General features: G+C 32.2%; 1 protein-coding gene across 2 annotated transcripts in view; it reads right to left on the reverse strand.

Annotated features, from left to right (window-relative positions):
* Positions 1-4,902: 4,902 nt before the first annotated feature.
* ACTR3 (actin related protein 3) overlaps positions 4,903-21,300 on the reverse strand; it is a 66,109-nt gene continuing 49,711 nt past the window's right edge. For both annotated transcript variants that reach the window (XM_079133612.1, XM_079133611.1), the window contains 5 exons: positions 19,191-19,364; positions 10,803-10,895; positions 10,504-10,629; positions 7,192-7,275; positions 4,903-6,142 (listed from right to left, as the gene is read on the reverse strand). In XM_079133612.1, coding sequence (XP_078989738.1) covers positions 6,047-6,142; positions 7,192-7,275; positions 10,504-10,629; positions 10,803-10,895; positions 19,191-19,364 — 573 coding nt within the window. In that variant the 3' untranslated portion in view covers positions 4,903-6,046. The remainder of the gene's footprint in view (positions 6,143-7,191; positions 7,276-10,503; positions 10,630-10,802; positions 10,896-19,190; positions 19,365-21,300) is intronic.

Below are 21,300 nucleotides of genomic sequence, written 5' to 3' on the forward strand. Positions count from 1 at the left end.
TTTTTTTAAACAATACTGAGGACTCAACCCAGGACCTTGCCTTAACTAGGCAAGTGCTCTACCACTGAGCCACTGAGCTACATTCACAGTCTCCAAAAGGTCCTTACTAATCCAGATAACTTTATTTAAAACATTATATATTTTTATATATTTATATATATTATATATATGAGTATCTGCCAAATTCCAAGCATTGTATTTTCTAACATTATCACAAGCTGCATTTTTATTTGTAGCCTAAGAAAATGCTTTCCAGTTGTATTTTCTAACTTATTCACTGGAAAGTTATGCTTTCTGTATTCGTGAGATATTAAAAGAGGTACATAAATTCAGCAACAATTTGAAGATACATAGCCAAAATGTAAGACTCAAATATGCCCCTTGGCAGTTTGAGGTCCTACTGTCTGTTCTGTCAAGTGAATGTCCTTTATTAAGAGATCTGAGTCGCACAGGTCCAATCCAATCTCAGGCTCATTCACTCTTGGGCTCTGCTATTAATTAGTTCAGCACTTCAGCCTAGAACTATTGCATCACTTGTAACTTGATACCTCCTTTTAAGCAGCATCAAGTAAAATGTTATTAGCTCTCCCAAAAGAATAGCAAGAGACTAAGAAATGTTGCAAAACCAATTTTGGAAAAAAAATAAACATATGCTATCTGGAATAAATAAAACATAAAAATAATAGCCAATAAATACTATTCTGCCATTACTTATGTGGCCTTCAGCAAGTCACTTAAAATGTTGAGTGTCCCAACTGTAAAATGTGAGTTGGACTAGATGAAACTCTCAAAATTCTACAATGCTGTTTGTGTCAACTGTGTACACCTCATTTCAACTTTAAGTGAATCAATTTTAGTCTTTCAGACAATGTTTGAGGGTAGGAGATAGCCTCCAACCTTATCTCACACTCATTTTGAACTTCTTACTTCAAATGCTCATGTCTCCTCCAATTATTGTTATTCAGACTTATTTTTCCATACCTAAAACATCTTTTCTACCTATTTGCCATCTATCAAAACATTCATATTTCAAATAAGACATCAATCTTTTCCAGTAGAAACTTCCCTGTGAAGTGTTATAGTCATCTCATGAATAGATATGATATTCCAACTGTGCATTATGATGTGCATAAAAAAACTACACAAAATAAAGTTATTAACAAAAAAAAGTCAGGATGACCTAATAATCCTCCATTAATTTATATAGAATGTCAATGTTCTAAGGCAAAAAAGAAAAATTTGTAATAATTTAACTTTTTTATCAATGGGGCAACTTTAAGGAAATAAAGTACATTCAGAAAATTAAAAGTTTTAATTTCAATAAGAAAATTTTATTTTCTTCATCTATTCATTTGTCCAACACAGTAACTGAAATACTACTCTATATCAGGTAATATGTAAGGCATTTAAAAAAGCAAAGTAGATTTACTTTCTTCATCTACTGTTGGGGATAGTTAACGTTACTATTAAATTAGTAAAAATTTTGGAAGCACATAAAATGCTAATTTTAAACTATAGTCCCACTTTGTAACTTTCACCTTACCTCACTGGGTTTCTAACTGAAAACAACCACTATCGCCACCATTTTTATGAAGAGAAATTCTAAGCCTAGTAAGATATCTTAAAGACTATCTGCAAAATATTCTTCATTCCTGTGAGCGTCTTTTCTATTACATTAGCCTCTAAGCTCAGCAGCACATGTTTATTCATCTCATCTTCAATCTTCATGCCTGGATGTTTAAACCACAGTAGAAAGTCAATAAATGCCTCTGGGATTGGAAGCCTAAAACTTGATGCAAAATATAGACAGTATTATTGAGTTTTAGTGTTTTCATAAAAGTGAAATTTAACTTTCGTTCTACATTTTAATGTAATGTATAAAAATTAGTCACTAAAAAATGCAAAACAGTAAAAAATAATCATTTGCTAAATTAGGTAAAATAATACTTTTCTTCTAATTTGATTATTTTTAGTTTTTAGTTGCCTTTTTTCCTAAATCATTTTTTCTACTCCTGTTCCTCCTTTACTCCTCCTATGACCACTAAGTTATTACAATCCTAAACAAAAATATGCTTTAATTTTAGCTACCAAGTTTCAAATACATCAGTTAAACTAGATTATAGCATGAAGAAAACCTCAATCACCTATTTTAACTTTTTAAAAGATTTTATCAAGACCAAAAGAAACTATAGTAAAAATTCTAAAAAATCATGAGGAAGAGAGAGAAACATTTATAGAGTATTAAAGAATTATCAACAATTAGCAGCAAAAATTTTTCTCAAGTCTAAAAACTTCCTCTGGCCTCTAGCATATCTAAAAAGTCTTCATAAAGGTTAACTCAGATATGATACAGACCTAATACAAACACAAAATATTTTCAGGATTTGGTGTGAAAGTTCTATATAACTTCTTGATAACAACTGTCATTTGTCAACTATATACTAAGCGCTTTTACACCAATATATTCTTTTTAAAAAATTTCATTTATTTTTATTGTTACAGACTGTATTCTGATTCATTGTACATAAATGGGGTACAACTTTTCGTTTCTATGGTTGTACGTGATGTAGATTCATACCATTCATGTAATCATACATTGACATAGGGTAATGTCTGTCTCATTACACCAATATATTCTAAGACAGAACTTCAGTTTGAATGGGAGAATGTTTTACTCCTAGAATTTGCATTTATTTTAGGTTGTATTATTCTAGCTAATATATTTAGTGCCCAATAACCAACCTGAGGTGGAAATCTGGGTGCTAAAAGTTAAAGAAGAGACTTTAGAGAGCTAACCAAAGTACTGGTGCCCAGCAATTAACAACAACATAAGTTCAGGAAGCAGGGGTCACAGCAGACAAAATCAGAATAAGAAAAGCAGGAAGATGCTGCACTTTATTACTGGCAGATTAACCCAGAAGGAAGAGGAAGAAAAACATTCTTTACAATACTACAAATAAACAACTACTATACAAATAATTTCCTCAATAATTTAACAAAATATTCTTGGTACTCTTTTCAGTATTATCTGAAATAAAGTTCCTATTTATATAGATATATTCTCTAGGACTTCTGTGTAGCACTTAATCAATAAAGAACATAATGCCTTATTATCTCTACATGTCATATTATGTCTAAAGATATTTCTAGAAACATCTCCAAAAGCAGTTGTTATGATCTGTTTACATAGCTTTAAAAACAAACCAATAAGTCAAACTGGGAAACTAGAATAGACAACTGCTTTATCTCTTACCAGAAAAAAGGACAGATCAGAGTGATCACCTGCAAGATATGTCACGTATTAATTAGTGTTTAAGGGTTAAATGTAAAACTTGCTTACTTTTTTAAAAGCAGGCATCAAGTTTGAAAATAAGCATCTATTCAATTTCCCACTTGCTCAAAATTCTGCTGACTTAAAAAGAAGAAATTAATAACATCTTTACCACCACAAACGAAGCAATAGAGAAAGCTAGGTTATACTAGGTTATATTCTTACAACTCATAGAAACTATAACATAATCCAGAATAAAACTTCTATATATAAAAAGTCCCAGGAGTTCAAAGAATGTGTCCAAGATGATACAAATGTATTTGCCATGTTTTAAAACTCTCAATGTTAAAGGAGCTACATCATCAGTGAGTTTAATCAGAATAAAAATTCTGAAAAAAAATAAAAATTCTGATCACTGTCCTGTTTGGTGTTTTTCTAATGTCCCATGGCCATGAGGCTAGAAAATCAATCAGTATCATAGATTTTAGTTTATCTTAGCCGAACCTCTACAAATTTACAACTGAAGCTTCTGTAAGTTTAAGAGATTGTATACAATCATAGGGGAGATATTAAAACACACACACTAACACACAAACACATGAATACTGCTTTCTATCATTCTGTAGCTTACTCCTCTTTAAGAGCATAGCAAAGGAGACAACAAATAGGAAAGAAACAGGAAAGGTTGGGGTTTTCTTGTTCCTGCAAATAAGTTGAAGCCTAAAGGCAAGTTTTTGACCTTCAAGTTTTCATGTCAGTTAAAGACATCTGGTTTTGTAAACATGTCTTTCTAGCTTGAAATTACCTAACCATCCTAAGTAAAAATATTTATGACAATGCTAACAATAATTTACTGGGCCAGAAGACGAAATCTTAACTACTTATCATACTGTTCTGTATCAAAAGATTGCTGAAAAAGCAAAGTGTGAAACACTGTATACATTAAGTTCCTATTTGTGTAAAATAAACTATATTTATTTCTACATGCAAGAAAATTGTAAGGAAACAACATATTCCTAACAGTATAAGTAATGATAAGAAAATGACAGACTAGGGTGCGAAAGAAATTTATTTTCACTATCTACTCTGGTACTATTTCAATAGTGTTTTATGATGTCCATGAGATAATTTTTCAAGTAAAACAAAAATCTTTGATGCTAATTATGCTACAACTACTCTAAGACATATAGTCTATCCTTTACTCCTACAATGGTGAAAAAAATCAAGATTCAAATAAATGACTAATAAGATTTTAAAATTCAAGACTTATTCTAAATAAAAACTAGTGTCTATTCCCCAAGTCTGTTTTCATACTAAAAACAAGCAATAAAAACACTTTGTTCTTTAACTTTTGACAGAGGTATTCTAATCCTTTGTGTTTTATGAATAGTGGCATTCAATATTCACTGATATTGCTGCTTAAATTCTAAAAAAAGATTATTATAAATCTCCCATTTTACCCTTTTACAAATAAATGATAAACTTAAAATTCCCACAAAATTTTCTACCATATACATGACAGATATTTAAATGAAGCCCACTATTTCTATAGAAATAAAAAATTATATCAAATATTTAAACTCCAAGTACAATCACATTGTTTAAGGGAGGGAAAAAAAACATTAGAAAAGGTAATTCGATTTTAATTTATTTTCATCACTTTTTCTTCATGATCCAGATATTTTAAAATGCAAAGAAAATTAACTTTCCATGGTATATCAGGGACTGGCACTAAAAAAAAATTCAAACTGCAAATGAGTTATACAAATGAAAATATCAAATGGAGATCCAGTTATCAAAATGAAAGCATTCAACATATTAAAAGTTCACAATTATTTGTACAGAGCACATTAAAAAAGTCAGCTTGCTAATCAACTGTCGTGATTTTTAAAGAACTATCGCAGGTCTGAAGAAAATAGATTTATTAGTTAACTTATAAAGAGATTAAAGAGCCTGAAACAAGTATTAAAAAGAAATCTGTGCCTTTATTAGAATGTTATTGGCTTTAAATATACCAATTTTGGTAATCAAATTATTGTTTGGTTTTTTTCCTTTTTCCTTTAATAACAAATGACACTAGAGAATTGCAACACTGGTCCAACAGCCTTGTCTTTACTTTTCTTTTAAAGCAAGAAACAGAATGCGAGTAATCAGAAAGCACTAGCAGGCATCAGTTAATCCAAGATACTAGCTTCTTAGTTCCAAAAGCACTTGCAAAGAAAACCATTGGTGGGGGAAAGGGGGAAAGGGGGATGGAAGCAATTCATAATAACTGGAATCCCTGCATACACCAAGTCTTACGAGGCTTTTTGAATTTATCCTTTACTTGGTCATTTTTTCTTCCTCAAATACTACAGTTTTTCTTTGACTTTTTTCCTCAAAGTATAAAAAGTATGAAATATAAACAAGCTCTTGCATTGCACACTTGGAAGTGTACAATTCAAGCATTATAGAGCTATCTACATACCGATAAATCCCATCGAATCTTGGATAATTCAATAATATACAAAATATCAGGGCACAGAAAGAACTAAAACCCACTTCTTTTTGTTACACATAAGATTCAAATATTCAGTCTAAAGAAAAACAATCATTTTGGCTCTCTTCTACATCTGCATGTTGATACATTTATTAAAATATTCCTGTGTAATCATGTTTGGTCTTACTATTTCAAGTCAGGTTTAAAACCACAAAACCAGTCATCCAGACAAAACAGGTAATGAGAAAGATTATCTCTTCTCCACTTCCCTAACCCCAATAACAATGAAGCCAATTTTATGACATGACTCCAAACACTGGATTGTGACGACAAATGCTAGGTCCAATTTCTTCATAATCTTTTTTGGTGTGGCATACTTGGTAGAACTCAGGCTGAAAACAAAACAAAACAAAAAATGTTTAAAAAAAAATTAAAAATATACTAGTTTTCAATATGCTTTAAAATAGATGTTAAATCTAAAATGTTTATTAGTTCACAAATTCTAGAAATCTTGACTTAAAATCAGCTATAAGTCTATATCAAAATGGGAAGGGGGCATATAATACATGTTCTCCCATCATCCTAACACCTATTCCTCCTAGGACTTTCAAATTTCGGGGAACGGAAAGTTGATTCTCAAATGTCCAGTCTGCTCTGTTGAAGCTTTCTCACATTGTATTGAACCAACAGTTTAAAGCAGCAGTATCCACCTTCAGTATAAACTATTTCTAGTCATGCTATAAAAAGTTCGAGATCATCTTGCCTTTCTCACCCACAGTATGATAAAGAAAAATTGTTCCATGTTCTGTATTACTACTTTGCCAGTTACAAACCCAAATAGATCACATGGCATAACTGAAGATGAGTAAAATTAAGAAAGAAAATAACTGTTACCTCCTAATTTTAAATGGTTTTAAGTTCAAAGTTGTATAATTCTTCAATAATTTGGATGAAAACTCCTTCATTTTAATAGTTCATATACTACCAGTACAAAGCACCAATATATACTATGATATGAAATTAGAATAATTTTCAGGGAGCTTTAAAGACATTTTGATTTGAGGACAGGATTCTTAAAATAATTCTCTTTATTAAATTTAGAACATCATAATACCTAAGCAATGAAACAATGTCTACCTTATGTTTTTAAATATATCTTAAAAAAAAAAAAAATGACCTTCTAATGACTGAGGTTTAAAAGACTTCCCCTATGGATAAATCTTAAAATACAAGATAAAATGCTCACTTTAAAATAACATCAAGCAAGTTTAAAAAAAAAAAAACATTAAACTGAAATGACTTCCAGTTTTAAAAATACTATGTAACTATGTATACAATTTTTTAAATTTTCTGTTATATTTAGATAAAATTTAAAGGAATTTGCTTTGTTCTTAGGTTCGTCTATCTAAAAAAATTTATAAGTAAGCTTCATCTCACTCACCGTGGAAGCCAGCATTGATCCTCCAAACCAAACTGCATATCGCTGCATGTGGTGTGTGATAACTTGTACATCAATAGGTTTTGGCTAAAAAAACATAGCGAGATCATTTCAATAGAAAATTCAAGAAAGAATTTCTGTGTCATTTAACCTTAAATGTGCTATACAAAAATAATACTAAATTCAAGTTATACCTTATAAACCAGAAAAGAATAGATTAGTTATAAAAGGGAATAGATGAAAACACTGGTAAGAAACAAGGATGAAAACAGGATAGACTGGATGGAGAGGAAATAACAGTACACATTCTATACATTGTTTTTGAGCTCTTAATCATATATTTTATTTTTCTGAGTTATGTATTTTTGAAAAAATAATTAGGGTTAATAAAATGACTTTGTAAAAATCAAATAAATTCATTAATAGACATCAATATCTGTATCAACCTATATTCAGTAAATGAACCAATACTGACTTTAAGGTCACCTTTACAGCAACTTATTATACATTTTTTGAAGCACCCTTCTAGAAGAGTAGGGAGGTTTCAAACACAAAGAAATGATATATATTTTAAGAGATGGAAATGCTAATTCCCTGGATTTGATCTTATGCATTGCCCACATGTACTATATTGTCACAATGATATGTCCAATTCTTATCTTTCAATTAAAACTAAGACTTTAAATTACAATTAAAAAAACTGAAACTTTAAGAGGAGTGAAATTCATGGTGCACAACAAAGTATAACAGAAACAAATCAAGTCATTTTTAAAAACCAATCACACTGAAGTAAGGGAAAGAACAAACTCAAGTAACTTGTGAACATGGTATTTTATTCTATATCCTCAAGGTGGGGAGGGGGGAGCAAATATTGAACTCCAGTGAGAGTTTATGTTTCATAGTGGTATGGATGAACAATTTGGAAATTATTATATACATATTCCATATTTGAGCAAAAACATAAAATGTATTGTAGGTAACAGAAGTTAGGTTTTCCACTATCAGGGAAAGGTCTTACAAATGTGGAAAAGTAGAAAGAATAAACCCATTGGTATTCTGGAACTGAAGGACACATGAGGACACACACACACTAGTTCAGTCACTGAGGTTTAGATGTGACACCCTGGTAGCAGTGAGCATGCCCAGTGTTCATAGTTGGTTTCATAATAACATCCACTAAATAAGGGTGTCCTGCAGGAGGTAGGGAAGAGCTGATTTCAAGGCCAGAAAGAGAAACCATAAAAGGAAGGAAGGAAGGATGTGCACAAAACGTGGTGGGGCTATAACAAAAAAACAATAGTGTCATTTGACTGGCTCCTATTGTTTCAAACTGAGAAAATTTGAACATAAACATTAATGAACTAGTGATATGGTTTCATAATGCTATTAATGATAAAGTAATAAAGGGAGAAATCCAGTGTTCATACAAGTGGGGGTGGGCTCCTCCTTACAATAAAGTGGGACTAAAAAACAGAAGGAATGACAGAATTTGTGAAACACCATATAGCAACTGCCTCAGTAAAAACAATTTAGGAAAGAATCACAATGGATGCTAAAACCAGTCATTGAAAACTGGACGCAAAACAGGATAATTATATAGTCTGAAAGTGTCTCCCCATAAGATTATTGACTCATTAACTACCAAGTTTTCAATTCTGTACACATAATAAATATTTATACATTATTTCAAAGTTACCATAGGGGTATATTTGTTGCTCAATGTAAGTTTTTATAGGTGTTCCACATCCGGAACAATGGGACACAAAGGGTTTTAAATGGAGAGGAATAATAATAACTTCATACTAGAAACCTGGCAGACACAACTTTAACAAAATGACCAAACTTAACATATAGGACAAATAAATTCATGTGTCTACTGATACACTAAAAATGATACAATATCACCTCTGAAGTATTATTGCCAAAATCATGGGAAAACATCAAATAAACCCAAATTGAGGAACAATGTACAAAATAAATAAGTCTAGTCTTTAAAATTTTTAAGGTCATGAAAAACAACAAACACTAACTATTACACATCTAGAAGGGCATGATAATTAGTAAGACAATTTGTGAAACTTGCTTCATGTCTACATCTCGACTGTTCTTAGTATGATTCTCATGATTCTCAGTACAGAAAATTAAAAATATGCCCAAAAATTCATCAACCTTTATATAGTAGGTAGGCAGGCAGATAGATAGATAGATAGATAGATAGATAGATAGATAGATAGATAGATAGATAGATAGACAGACAGACAGACAGACAGACAGACATGCATGCATGCATGTTGAAGAGCAGGCAGATGGATGGATTGGTTGGTTGAGAAAGGGATGCAAAAACAAAATCAACATTTTAAAAATATATTATATGAGCAGACTGCCTGAACAGTAAAGTCATGCCATTATGGTGATGAAGCTCAAAACATACCTTTTACTATACTATAAGGGATAGGTTTATTGAAGATAATCCAAAGTTTAGGTGTTGAAAACAGCTGTTATGCAATTTTTCAATTAGGAGCAAACTTTAGAGTATTATATTTTACTTTTAAGTCATTTTTAATGTTTGTGATACTCTCAGATGAAATCCTCATTCTTGGTATTTGTCCACGTAGAATAAAGTATGTTTTATATAGCACCTTATCCTCTGAATCAATGTTCTGCTTCAATATTTAACAAGGACAACCAAAAATATTTACTGAAAACTTGTCTCAGAAATATAGAAAGCAGACATCTGAGAATTAAAAATTAACCTTTGATATTTTTACATCAATCCCAAAGGTCCAAAACAGGTAACAGAAAGTAAGTTGGGGGGAATCACTGATTTGATTGTACACTATAAGCTTGCTATGCAGAAACTAAAGTCAGTTTGTAAAAGTAAGCTTGACCACTCAAATAAGCATGTCTTGTAGCCTGCTACAAAGATATTTAAAATTCTCTGTGGCCAGGGATTTGGCTAAGTGGTAGAACTCTTGCTTAGCATGTGTGAGGTTTTGACTGGATTGCCACACTGTTCCTCTCTCCTCAAAATGTGGATCCATAATAAATTTAATTATGTTTGAAATATATATATGTATGTATATGTATTTCAAAGCTATAATTAAGAATATTTTCCAGAATTGCAGATAATATCCCAAAATAATCAAATAATCAAATCATATCAGAGACATGAATCTGTAGCATTAAATCCGTTACAATACCAGATACATTCCTCTTATCTTTCAAACTAAGAACAAAAGTTGGCAAGCCTTTACCATCCCCATTACAAAAATCAAAGTACCCACAAGCTTTCCACCATTGATTGAGAAAACTAACCTTTAATCTACCACCACTCAACTCCTCGCTTAATTTCAGCCTGGCATCTACAGTTCTTTTCAAATCTCTTTGCAAGCGACGTCCAAAGTCCCTGAACATGGTTGAACCTCCAGAGAGGACAATATTCTAAATTAGAAACAAATAAAAGGCCTTTATTAAACAAGAAAGCTAAAGATAAATGTTACTAAAATTCAACTGTATTCATTTTAAGAGAGGTGTTTAATATTCAACAATGAACAGAAAATTTAAAGTTTTTTAAAAATATGACTTTAAATATCAATTTTGCTATAAATACTGACCTTGTAGAGAGGACGTCTGACATCAATAGGACAATTCTGAATTACTTCATCTACAACTTCTGAGATAGGCTGCGTAAAGTCTGGATTAGCAAACTAAAAAATAAGTAAATTTGGATATATGAGAGAGATCAGATTATTACTGTAAATGTCACAACAAAAAAAGTATACCATTCAAAAACAAAGTCTTAGAAACTATAAATTCTGTTCTATAACAGATTCAAATAAACATGTTTAAAACAGATCACAGAAGAAATGCAAATAAATTAATGGCATTATATATCATTTCGTAACTATATTAAATATGTAAAAAGACGTACATACACAAAATGGTAAACCAAAGGGTAATTGGAACTCTTACATACTGTTAAAATACATACATCAATGTAAACACTATGCAAAACAATTTGGTAATAGCTAATAAAATTTTAAATGCACATAACTGCACTTCTTGGAACAAACCCTGGAGAAACTCCCACATGGACACTATTACCCAAGAACAGATTCACTGCAGACTTGCTTACAAAAGTGAAAACTGTTAAGTCCATCAACAGTAATGAAATAAATTGACAGTCTATTCTCATTATTTACAGATTGTGTATTTTTTAATTGGTCAACTTGCTAAAATTTACTTGTAACTCCAAAATCAATACATGAAGAGCTGTCATAATCATCTGTGCACAAGCACATGTGTAAAGCAGTTCAACTCAGCTGGCTCTAAATGTCATTTAAAGACAAGCTCACATGCAGGCAGAGAATGGTTTAGTTAATGATTACATGGAATGAGCAGAATCTTATTTTCCATGACTACATTTGTGACCTTGGACCACCTTTACTAACTTTTAGACTATGAAATCTTAAAGAGCTTTCAGTTTTTAAAACATTATGCTTTAATGATCCCATAGTGATATGTTAACAAGAGTACCTGGCATTTGTTCTAGTTTTAAAAAAAAAAGATATAAACAAATTATCAACAAATTTTAAAATTCTTATTGGTACATATTAATTATTCAAGAAAATATCAACAATCTGACAGAAAATGCTCTCTATGCTATTCATTTTAAAAATTTTATCCTATCAACTTATTAATACAGAACTTATAAATTCTCCACATTGCCCTATTCATCACACTCTTCAGTATTTACCTAAAATAGTGACACAAATACATACACAAACACAAATCAACCTTCCCAGAATTCTTTCCCTTCCTATAAGATAGTTTATGTGCCATACTATGAGCAAGTAAAAGGCAAAAATAGGACCCTCCATTCCTCTGACATACCTGCATATCCTTTCCAGTTTTTAATAAGGAATAAACATATGAAACAAAAACTTTACAGACCCTTTTAATATTCACATATCCTAGATCCACCCACAGAAAGTCTGATACAGAAAGAAATGAAGTGTGACTTGAGCATATCTTCAGAAAAAATTCAGTGTTGTGTTGCAGAAGCCCAAGAAAGAATCAGAACGGTATGTAATAAGGAAGCAATGAATATTTAAGTAAATAAAGGGAGGAAAACAATAAACCTATTGATAACAAATTTTTAGCTGTTATTCAATACTTAAATAAGCTCAACCTAGGGTCTCTAAAATATTTTTAGGCCTTTTCTTCCATCTTCAATGAAAGGGATCAGTCCTCCCCACAACTACTCCCTGAGCAGGTATAAAAAATTGCTGTTGAGAACATAAGAGGCTGCTAAGGAAGAAATATCTGTTCTCTCTAAAAAATTGTGAAGAATAGTGAACAAACACAAATAAACATAGTAGTACAACTATTTCCTATACTAAGAGAATTTAAAAGTTTAAAACTTGAGAATTTTAAAAGTTTAAAACTTTAAAAATTTTATTTCCTTTAAAAAAAAAATTAGGGCAGGCATGGTGATACACACCTGTAATCCCAGCAGCCTGGGAGGCTGAGGCAGGAGTACCACAAGTTCCAAGCCAGTCTTAGCAACTTAGCAAGACCCTAAGCAAATTAGCAAGATCCTCTCTCAAAAAATATTTTTTAAAAGGGTTAGGGATGTGGCAGTTCAGTGGTTAAGTGACTCTGGGTTTGATTTCTGGTACAAAGCGGCAGGCGGGGGGGGGGGGGGGGGGGGGGGGGGGGAAATGCCAAACCCATTCTTCCTTTTAGTATTTGTGATGAACTAAGCAGATTGAAGGTAAATGTCTAACTCTTTCATAATTTTATCTTCAGTGTACAAGTCCTGGACAGTTCACATGCCAGTACTTCCTTATAACCCAAAGAAAATACCAAATGAATCCTTTAAGTGATAAGGAAACTAGAATATAGAAGTATCTAAAATTATAAGAAAAAGAATCTTAAAACTCACTTGGGAAGTGACACAGTTCGTGTGATACAAAAAAATAGGTCTATTCTGGGAAAACAGAAAACTAAACATATATATCTAATTTTCTCTCTCAAAACTCTAGGAAAAAGAACTAGTAATTTTTATGAAGGCCAAAATCTAAATAGTATAAACAGAACAAAAAAATAGGAAATAGAGCAACAAAATTTGGTAAGCTGGGAAGCAGATGGACAAGATGTTGCATATCCTCCAAAACACTTAATAAACCATCAGTGATGTAAAAGAAGTCAAGGAGACATCATCAGTGATGTGAAACAAGAACTAAGCCATTTCACATCACAAATTCCTCCAAAGAACTGACAGCACCTGGTAGCCAGTGAAGTGAGGTGGTAGATGAAAGGCAGGGATAAAAATTGGGTTGAAAGTCTCTCTGAGAGATCATTAAAATCCCAGATTCTCTTAAAATAAGCTCACTAAATGCCTCCTCCTCATTCAAGGAAAAAAACTTAATTCTATTCTCTAAAGGGAAGAAAACTTTACCTTTAGAAGTATGTCTCACAACAGATGGGGTGGGTTTAAGTGAAGATATGCAGCCTACTGGGCGTGTGTACACACACACACACACACACACACACACACACACACACACACACAAGCTCTTTTCCTCTCTGTCTGCCAACTATTACCCTCTAGACAGGAGACTTCCCTGGGAACCCAGAAAGATTTAAACACACATACGGCATTCCCCTAAAGAAAAGGTTATAGTTGACAAGTACTACCTATATAGATAGCTCAGGTCTCCAGTCAAGACTTTAGTGTCCCTTCCTAAGTCAGTGTCATGCAAATGTCTCTACCACAAAAATAAGGTAACTGAAATAGAGAAAAAGTAACTTCGACATAAACTACGCAAAATGACAACTTGAAAAAAAGAACAACTGTGATTAATAGCCTCAGAGTGTCAGAACATGAATACCATGAAACAGGAACAAAGGAGCATAAAACAGTAGCAATAGTGGGGGCTGGGGAGGCTCTGAGAATTAAAATTGTTGCCAGAAAGGGGAGGAAAAAAAAAAAATCACTGGAAGGCTGAGTAGGTAAAGTTGTAGAAATCAACTTCAAAATGCTAGGGTACAATGGAAAGAGCCTACAAGTATATGCAGAAAAAAAAAATATTAAAAAATAAGTCCTATACAAAGCAATCAGAATTTTTTAACTTCAGGTCATACTAAAAAGCAATTACTCAATGGCTTCCTGAATCCTGAAGGAAAATTAGTTTCAATCTAGAATTCTATGCCCAAGCTATCAAGCAAGTATGAAGACAAAATAAATGCATATTAGACACGTAAGGTGTCTTAAAATTTTTCCTCTCCCATCCTCCTTTATCCGATACCTTTACTGGCAGAAAAATCTCTACCCAGAAAGTGAGAGTATGAATGAAAAAGACACAGGATGTAGAAAAAAGGGATCCAAAGAGAGAGAGGAAAAGGAATACTGGAGGAATGGTGAAGGAATATGAGGCTTTGTATCAACTGCAGAAGGAAGCAGGTTCAGACTGGGTTATAGCATGTATTCCAGAAACTAGATGAAAAAAACTCTGCTTCTGAATAGCCTGAGAAGATATTTCAAATCAAATGCAAAATGCCTAAAACCAAAAGTATTTGAATTGTAAAATAATCAAGCAGTTCACAGTATAGAGGCAATCACCAAAATAATCTCAATTAGGAAAGTTTAAAGTGGTTATTTCTAAGAATGAAAAATAAACATGCAAGGCGCTCCTAGTTTATGCTAAAATTAACTTAAGTAAGAATTAGGACTTATTTAAACAACAAGCATACACATAACTTATTTTAAAAAACAACTTCAGAAAAAGAGAAAAACATTTCTTATAGAAGAAATTACTTTTAGGCAAAGTAAAGCTATGGAGAATAAAATGTTTTAAAGTTTATTAAAAATTTAATGAAGGGAAAATGTATACCAAACAATATGGATTATTTAAATTAATGGGAAAATGATTAAGAAACCTTAGCAGCATGATAATCCAGTTAACTATCTGATTCCTAAACAACATGATACAACTAAAACACCTCATTTACATACCTAATGTTTCAAGGTTTTTAAGATAGTCAATATATTGTGTGCCATGTATAAATATGCAACAATGTATCCCACTAATCTATCCCACTATTATAATGCATCAATAAAAAATTAAATCTTAAAACTTTTAAAAAAGAGCCAAGACATTAAGCAAAGCTGATCTGTCAAAAGCAGTCCACTTAAATGCTTCATCCTTTGAAGCCCAGATTATCTCCTATCTTCTATACTGTTATCTATTTTTGTCATAATCCTATTCATCTGAGACTCTGACTCAGGACCTTCTGCAATTCTCTAATCCTTACCCTCAAGCTGAGGTTTTAGTATTTCTCCAACACGTCAACTATAACACAATCAATTTTTCTTAATTCAAGTGACCTTGAATCCACTTCTATTTTAAACACTCATATAGGAAAATGTGCCCTAACTTCCAACTCCATATACCTTCTTGAATCCCCCATAAAATAACAAGAGAATTAAAAGGAAAGGTCAATGTCCAAAGATAAAAGAGGAGGCAAAGAAACAAGGAATAAAACATTTCAATCTTTTTTAAAGTACAAAAAGGGAATGTTACAGCCTAATTGCTACTATGGAGGCAAAGTGATAAGAAGTGAACGGATTCACTAAAGCTCAGGAACTGAAGGTATAAGAAACCATACAAGCCAAGTGCAATGGCGCACACCTATATATCTTGTGAGGCTGAATCAGGAAGATTACAGGTTCAAAGCCAACATCAGCAATTTAGTGAGGCCCTAAGCAATTCAGCGAGAACCTGTCTCTAAATAAAACATTAAAAAGGACTGGCTCACTGGCAAAGCACCCCTGGGGTTCAATCCCTGGAACAAAAAATAAATAAATAGATAGATAGATAGATAGATAGATAGATAGATAGATAGATAGATAGATAGATAGATACAAAACAAAACAAAAAACCATACAAGTGAGACTTTTAAGAAAATTTAAAAATAAAAATTAATGAGTAGTAGTTTTCATATTACCAAAATAAAGACACTCAAGTCCTCTTCCAGACTTTGTATAACTAGGTACTGAAGTTCAACTTCAATGAATGAATGAATGAATGAATGAATGAATGAATGAACAGTAATAATAAGGCAAAAATTTGGAAAAAAGCTGAATTTTAAGAGATAGTCACATTTTACTACTTGGCTCAAAAGTGAAAAATTCAGATATAATACTATAAATACTATAAAATTATTTATTTACCTAATAACAATAATCTAACACAAGGAAGAGACTGAGGGAAAAAGAAAATCTACATAGAAATTAACTCACACAAAAGGAAACTAATAACCAATTAACACTGGTATATTAAAAAACAGAAATACTAGCAAAATATTTGGAAAATTGGAGGTAATTACCAAGAGTAATAGTTAAGTAAGCACTACTGAATATTCTGCAGAACACAAAGGAGTTAGACCAGCTTAAAATAGTTTTGGTTTAAACTTGTCAGTGTTACCTGACCTTTGAAACTACGTGCATACATCTTTTTAATTATTTTTTTTTAAGAAACTGCAAAGAAAATGTGTCATCTGAAACCTTAAAGCTCCAGTATACCAGTTTGAGAACAATTCCTTATCATTTTAGTGTTCACTCATTTGCTATCAATTTATAATTACGTCCGTCCATCATGATCTCTAATTCCTGCATGCATCCTTTATTACCTCTAATTCTATCTTCTAGATTCACTGTCATTCACTCTAACTCTGTCTTTCCTTTTGCTCTGTTTCCATACTGGCCCAGGAGAAAGGAACTATTACATGACTACAAGTCTGGGGTACCTAATCTCACTACAGTCAGTTTAAAAAAAAGGGGGGCGGGGCACCCTACTACTATTAATATGCATTCAAGTCACCCCACCCTCTCAATTCCCCTAAAAAGTGATTATGAACATTATTATTCTCTATAATCTCCAATTTTATGTCCAATCTCTTCTCCCAATCCATCATCTTGATTCCACTTCATGGAAAAAAATAAAACTATGAACTATAAATGATGTAATTCCTCAACAACCTACCACTCCTCTGAAGATCCCATTTCCACATTTTCCTGTACTCATATTTACTCCTTACCTCCTATTAATGGAGTAACCCCTTTTAAAACTCAAAACTATCCTCAGATTTATTTTTACAACTGACTTCTATACTAGTTCCCAGTAGCCACTATCCTTTTTGTTCAGTCACCTGCTCCCCAGAAAGTCCACACTGTTGATTTCTAAACCTTTATTAACTCTTAAGATGCAACAAGCTGACTCTCTCACACCACTTCACTGAAACTGCTCCTCTGGCATCACCAATAACCCAGATGCTGAAAAACGCAACATGCATTTCACAAGTGTCCTCTAACATTACTTCATGGAAACAAATGGCACTATTCAATCCCCCTCCTTAAAATATTCTCATTTTTATAACTATCATCCTCTCTGTCAATATTCTTTGAAGGTTCCTCTTACTCTACCTATCCATAAAGTGCTGGATTCAATAAGGTCAGATTCTTCACCTTTCAACTTTGCACCTCTCCTTGGCTAATCTCTTCCTTTGTGCCACATGTAGTGATAACTTCACCTCTATCCTCACCCCAAGACAATCACACCAATTCAAAACCTTTAGAATTCAAGTGCCAATTTTTAACACCTCTTTAAAGATGTGTATAATAAATTCATCTGTTTCTACTTCACCTACTTTTCCTCTTCAGCATTCGCAATTTCTTTGGATGGTACATCTAGCTGCTCAAGTTGGAAACCTCATAATCATCAAATTCTTCATATTCTTTCTCCTCTCACATCTAAGCGATTATTAAGTCATATTGACTCTTCTCTCACCTCTTTTCTCATTTTAATTGACCTACAGTCATTATTCATCTGAAAAACTGCAATAAACTCACCTTTTAACACAACTCATACCTCTGTTCCAATTCATCTAACCCAGTGCTGCCAGAGTAACCTTTCTCATATTGTACATTAATCTATGTAACTTCCATGCTGAAGATTTCTACATAACTATGAATTGAACAAACTCCCTTGAAGAATGTATTTGTCATTCACAATCTAGTCCACAAAATAGCTATCTGGATCCATCTCCTACCACTCTGTTCCTTTATACTTATTATTATCCAGCTTTTTCATATCCTAGGCCTCTGCTCAGCTTATCACCTCTGCCAGAAATATACATTCCTAACACATATGCCTGTTGAAATATCCATTCAACTGTTTAGCTGAATTCAATCAATTGTTACCTTTGAGAAATTGCCCTGAGTTTCCCAAGCAAACTTGGATACTCTCTACTCCTACACCCTCAAGACACATGCATTCATTAAAGCAACTATACCTATTTAAATAATTTATCTCATTCTTTGACTTAAATAAGTACAAAATAAATAATTTTTCATCTTTGAATACTCAATGATTAATGTCAGACCATAAAACTATATCCACTTAATATTGGCTAAGTGAATAAACACTTAAAATAATTATTCTTGATGCTGAATAAGCACTGTAGATAATATTAGTAGTTTTAATAAAGTTAAATTTCAGATACCAAATTATTAAATTTTTTTTTAACTATTAAAAGCACCTATTTCATTTTCTTAAGATAGTCTTTATGTTGTTAAGCATTCATGGAGAGAGACTTGCTACTAGTTAAATACTTCATGATAGTCAAGTGAAGATTCTTTGTATAACGGTCATTTTACCTTGGGGCAGTGTTTTCTAGAATCTCTCCCAACATTTTAAATGATTATAAATAATTTAAGAGCCTCCCCATTTCCTGTGTTCTTCCTTGAATCCCATAAGAGACAGAAGTTTTACTTTTCCAAATGTGTTTCAGAAAAAATAATTTTTTCCTTGAAAAATATTACTCACTATATTTTAGTATAGTAAACAAAGTTTCTGAGATTAATGCTCTCTGAATATCTTCCAGTTGATTTTCTGCTGAATATTTCAAAGCAATTCCATCTTCCAAAAAAACCTTACCTCTGGATGAAAAAAGATTTCAGGTCCCAAGAATCTCTCATAACCAACATCAATGGAAAATTCTTTCTTTGAAATAGCATTGATTCCAGTATACTGTTTAATCCACTTTGATCCATCTGTGTCATACTTGTTAAACTCTTTTACCAAATCTGGGCAGACATAACTATAGCGTTCCTTAAAAAAGCAAATAAAGAAACAAAATTAAGTCTTTTTCTATCGCTTTAGAGAAAGTAGAAAAGGATGGCATTTTATCAGTAAATGAAACTCAAATGAAAAAATAATTTCAGAAAATAAAATTAAGGAGTAGAAAAACTTTTGTTAGATTATTAGATGTGTAGTACTTTTAAACAGCTCATCTATATTTAATGACTTTACATATAAAAAGAATTAAGATTTGAAAGACTAAAGAGTCAAACTCTACTATATTAATGTTATCTCCTGAAAACATGCATTAAAGTCGCTCAACATTTTCTATTTCAATAATCAACTATGTTCTAGAAAACAAAACAAAGTATACAAAGAGAAAAATAACTAATAATTGCTACCATACAAATCAGTATAGATCTCTAATACCTATCTGGAACAAAACTGATTCTAAGTAAATGAACAAAGAAAAAAGGATGGAAATATGAATTACTGTTTTGCTATTATCTGCAAGACTGAATTATTGAATATTTGGTTATATGTCTTAAGTAAGTTTCCATCAAAAATATCTCATTTGAAATTAATAAACTCCTGACTAACAGCTTCATACTGTGATGGTTACTTTTAGGTGTCAACTCGACTGGATTTAATGATAAGCAGAGAATGGGTAAAGCATTGTTTCTTCATATCCATCTATGAGAGTATTTCCAGAGAAGACTGCTGTGTGAGCTGATAAACTGTGGGGAAGGTCTCTCCTCAGTGTGTCTGTGTTTGGGAAGTGGGTAGGGGTGCCACCATTCAGTTGGCAAGGGGCCCAGACAGAACTTAAAAGCAACGGAAAGGCAATTTCCCGTCTCTCCTCTTTCACCAGGACCCTATTCTCTTGCCTGAAGATATCAGACTCCAGGCTTTGGACTCCAGAACTTGCATTAGCAGCTTTTCTAGGTTTCCAAGGCTTTGAACTGGACTAAGAGTTACACCATCAGCTACTACGGTTCTGAGGCCTTTGGACTTGAACTGAGCCACACAACCAGCATCTAAGAGAACCCAGTTTGCAAATAGCCTGCTGTGGTACTTCTCAGGCTTCATAATCATGTGAGCTAATTCCATTAATAAATCCCCTCTCATGTTATCTGTATCCTATTGGTTTTCTCTAAAAAATCCTGAGTAATATTCATACATTTCAAATAATTTTACATATCAAGGATTCTATCAAAGACACAAACATTATTGTTAATAATTAAAAGACAAGTGAAAGAATACCACAAAAAGAAGGAAAACTTGATAATCTTATAGATGAAGTCTTTCTCCAAAACCTCAAGTGGGAATTAAAAGGTAATTATGCTCCTTAAAAAATATCCAGACTGAACATCAGTCTTCCCTGGGATAAACTTAAATCTCTAGTGGCTTTTTGTTTTGCTTTATTTTAATGTCACAGATTTTCCAAAGAAGTTGAAACAGTAGTTTTCACATTAATTTTTTTTATATATTAAGTTACCAACTCAGAGTAACTTTTGGAAGCCATTTAGTAATTTCTTTACAACCTAGGAAGCGGTTCATTCATCTTCATTTCTAAAATTTAAAAAGCAAGGAAAACTCTATAAACACACAAAGAGGCAAATAAATGAAGTTGTTTTTGTGAAGGCAGTTTTGCTTTTACATATTCAAACCACGTGACAGACTGAAATTTTATAGTTATATTGGCAAAGGAGAAATTTGAAAAGCAATGCTAAGTAATTTTTGATGGTATGCATGAAACACTGATATAATAAAGAATTATATACAAAGAAAATTAACAAAATACCTTACACAGCCTTCACATTTTTCTTCTGTTTTATACCTCTTGAGTCCAACAATGCATTTCATGTTGTAGCCCAAATCAATGACATCAAAATAATTTTAATAGTAGAAAACCATCAGGATTAAACCAAAGAATTCAGTGAATAAACTGAGATGTAACAACTTG

The sequence above is a fragment of the Sciurus vulgaris genome (assembly GCF_902686455.1).
Source record: "Sciurus vulgaris genome assembly, chromosome: 3".
NCBI classification, from domain to species: Eukaryota; Metazoa; Chordata; class Mammalia; order Rodentia; family Sciuridae; genus Sciurus; species Sciurus vulgaris.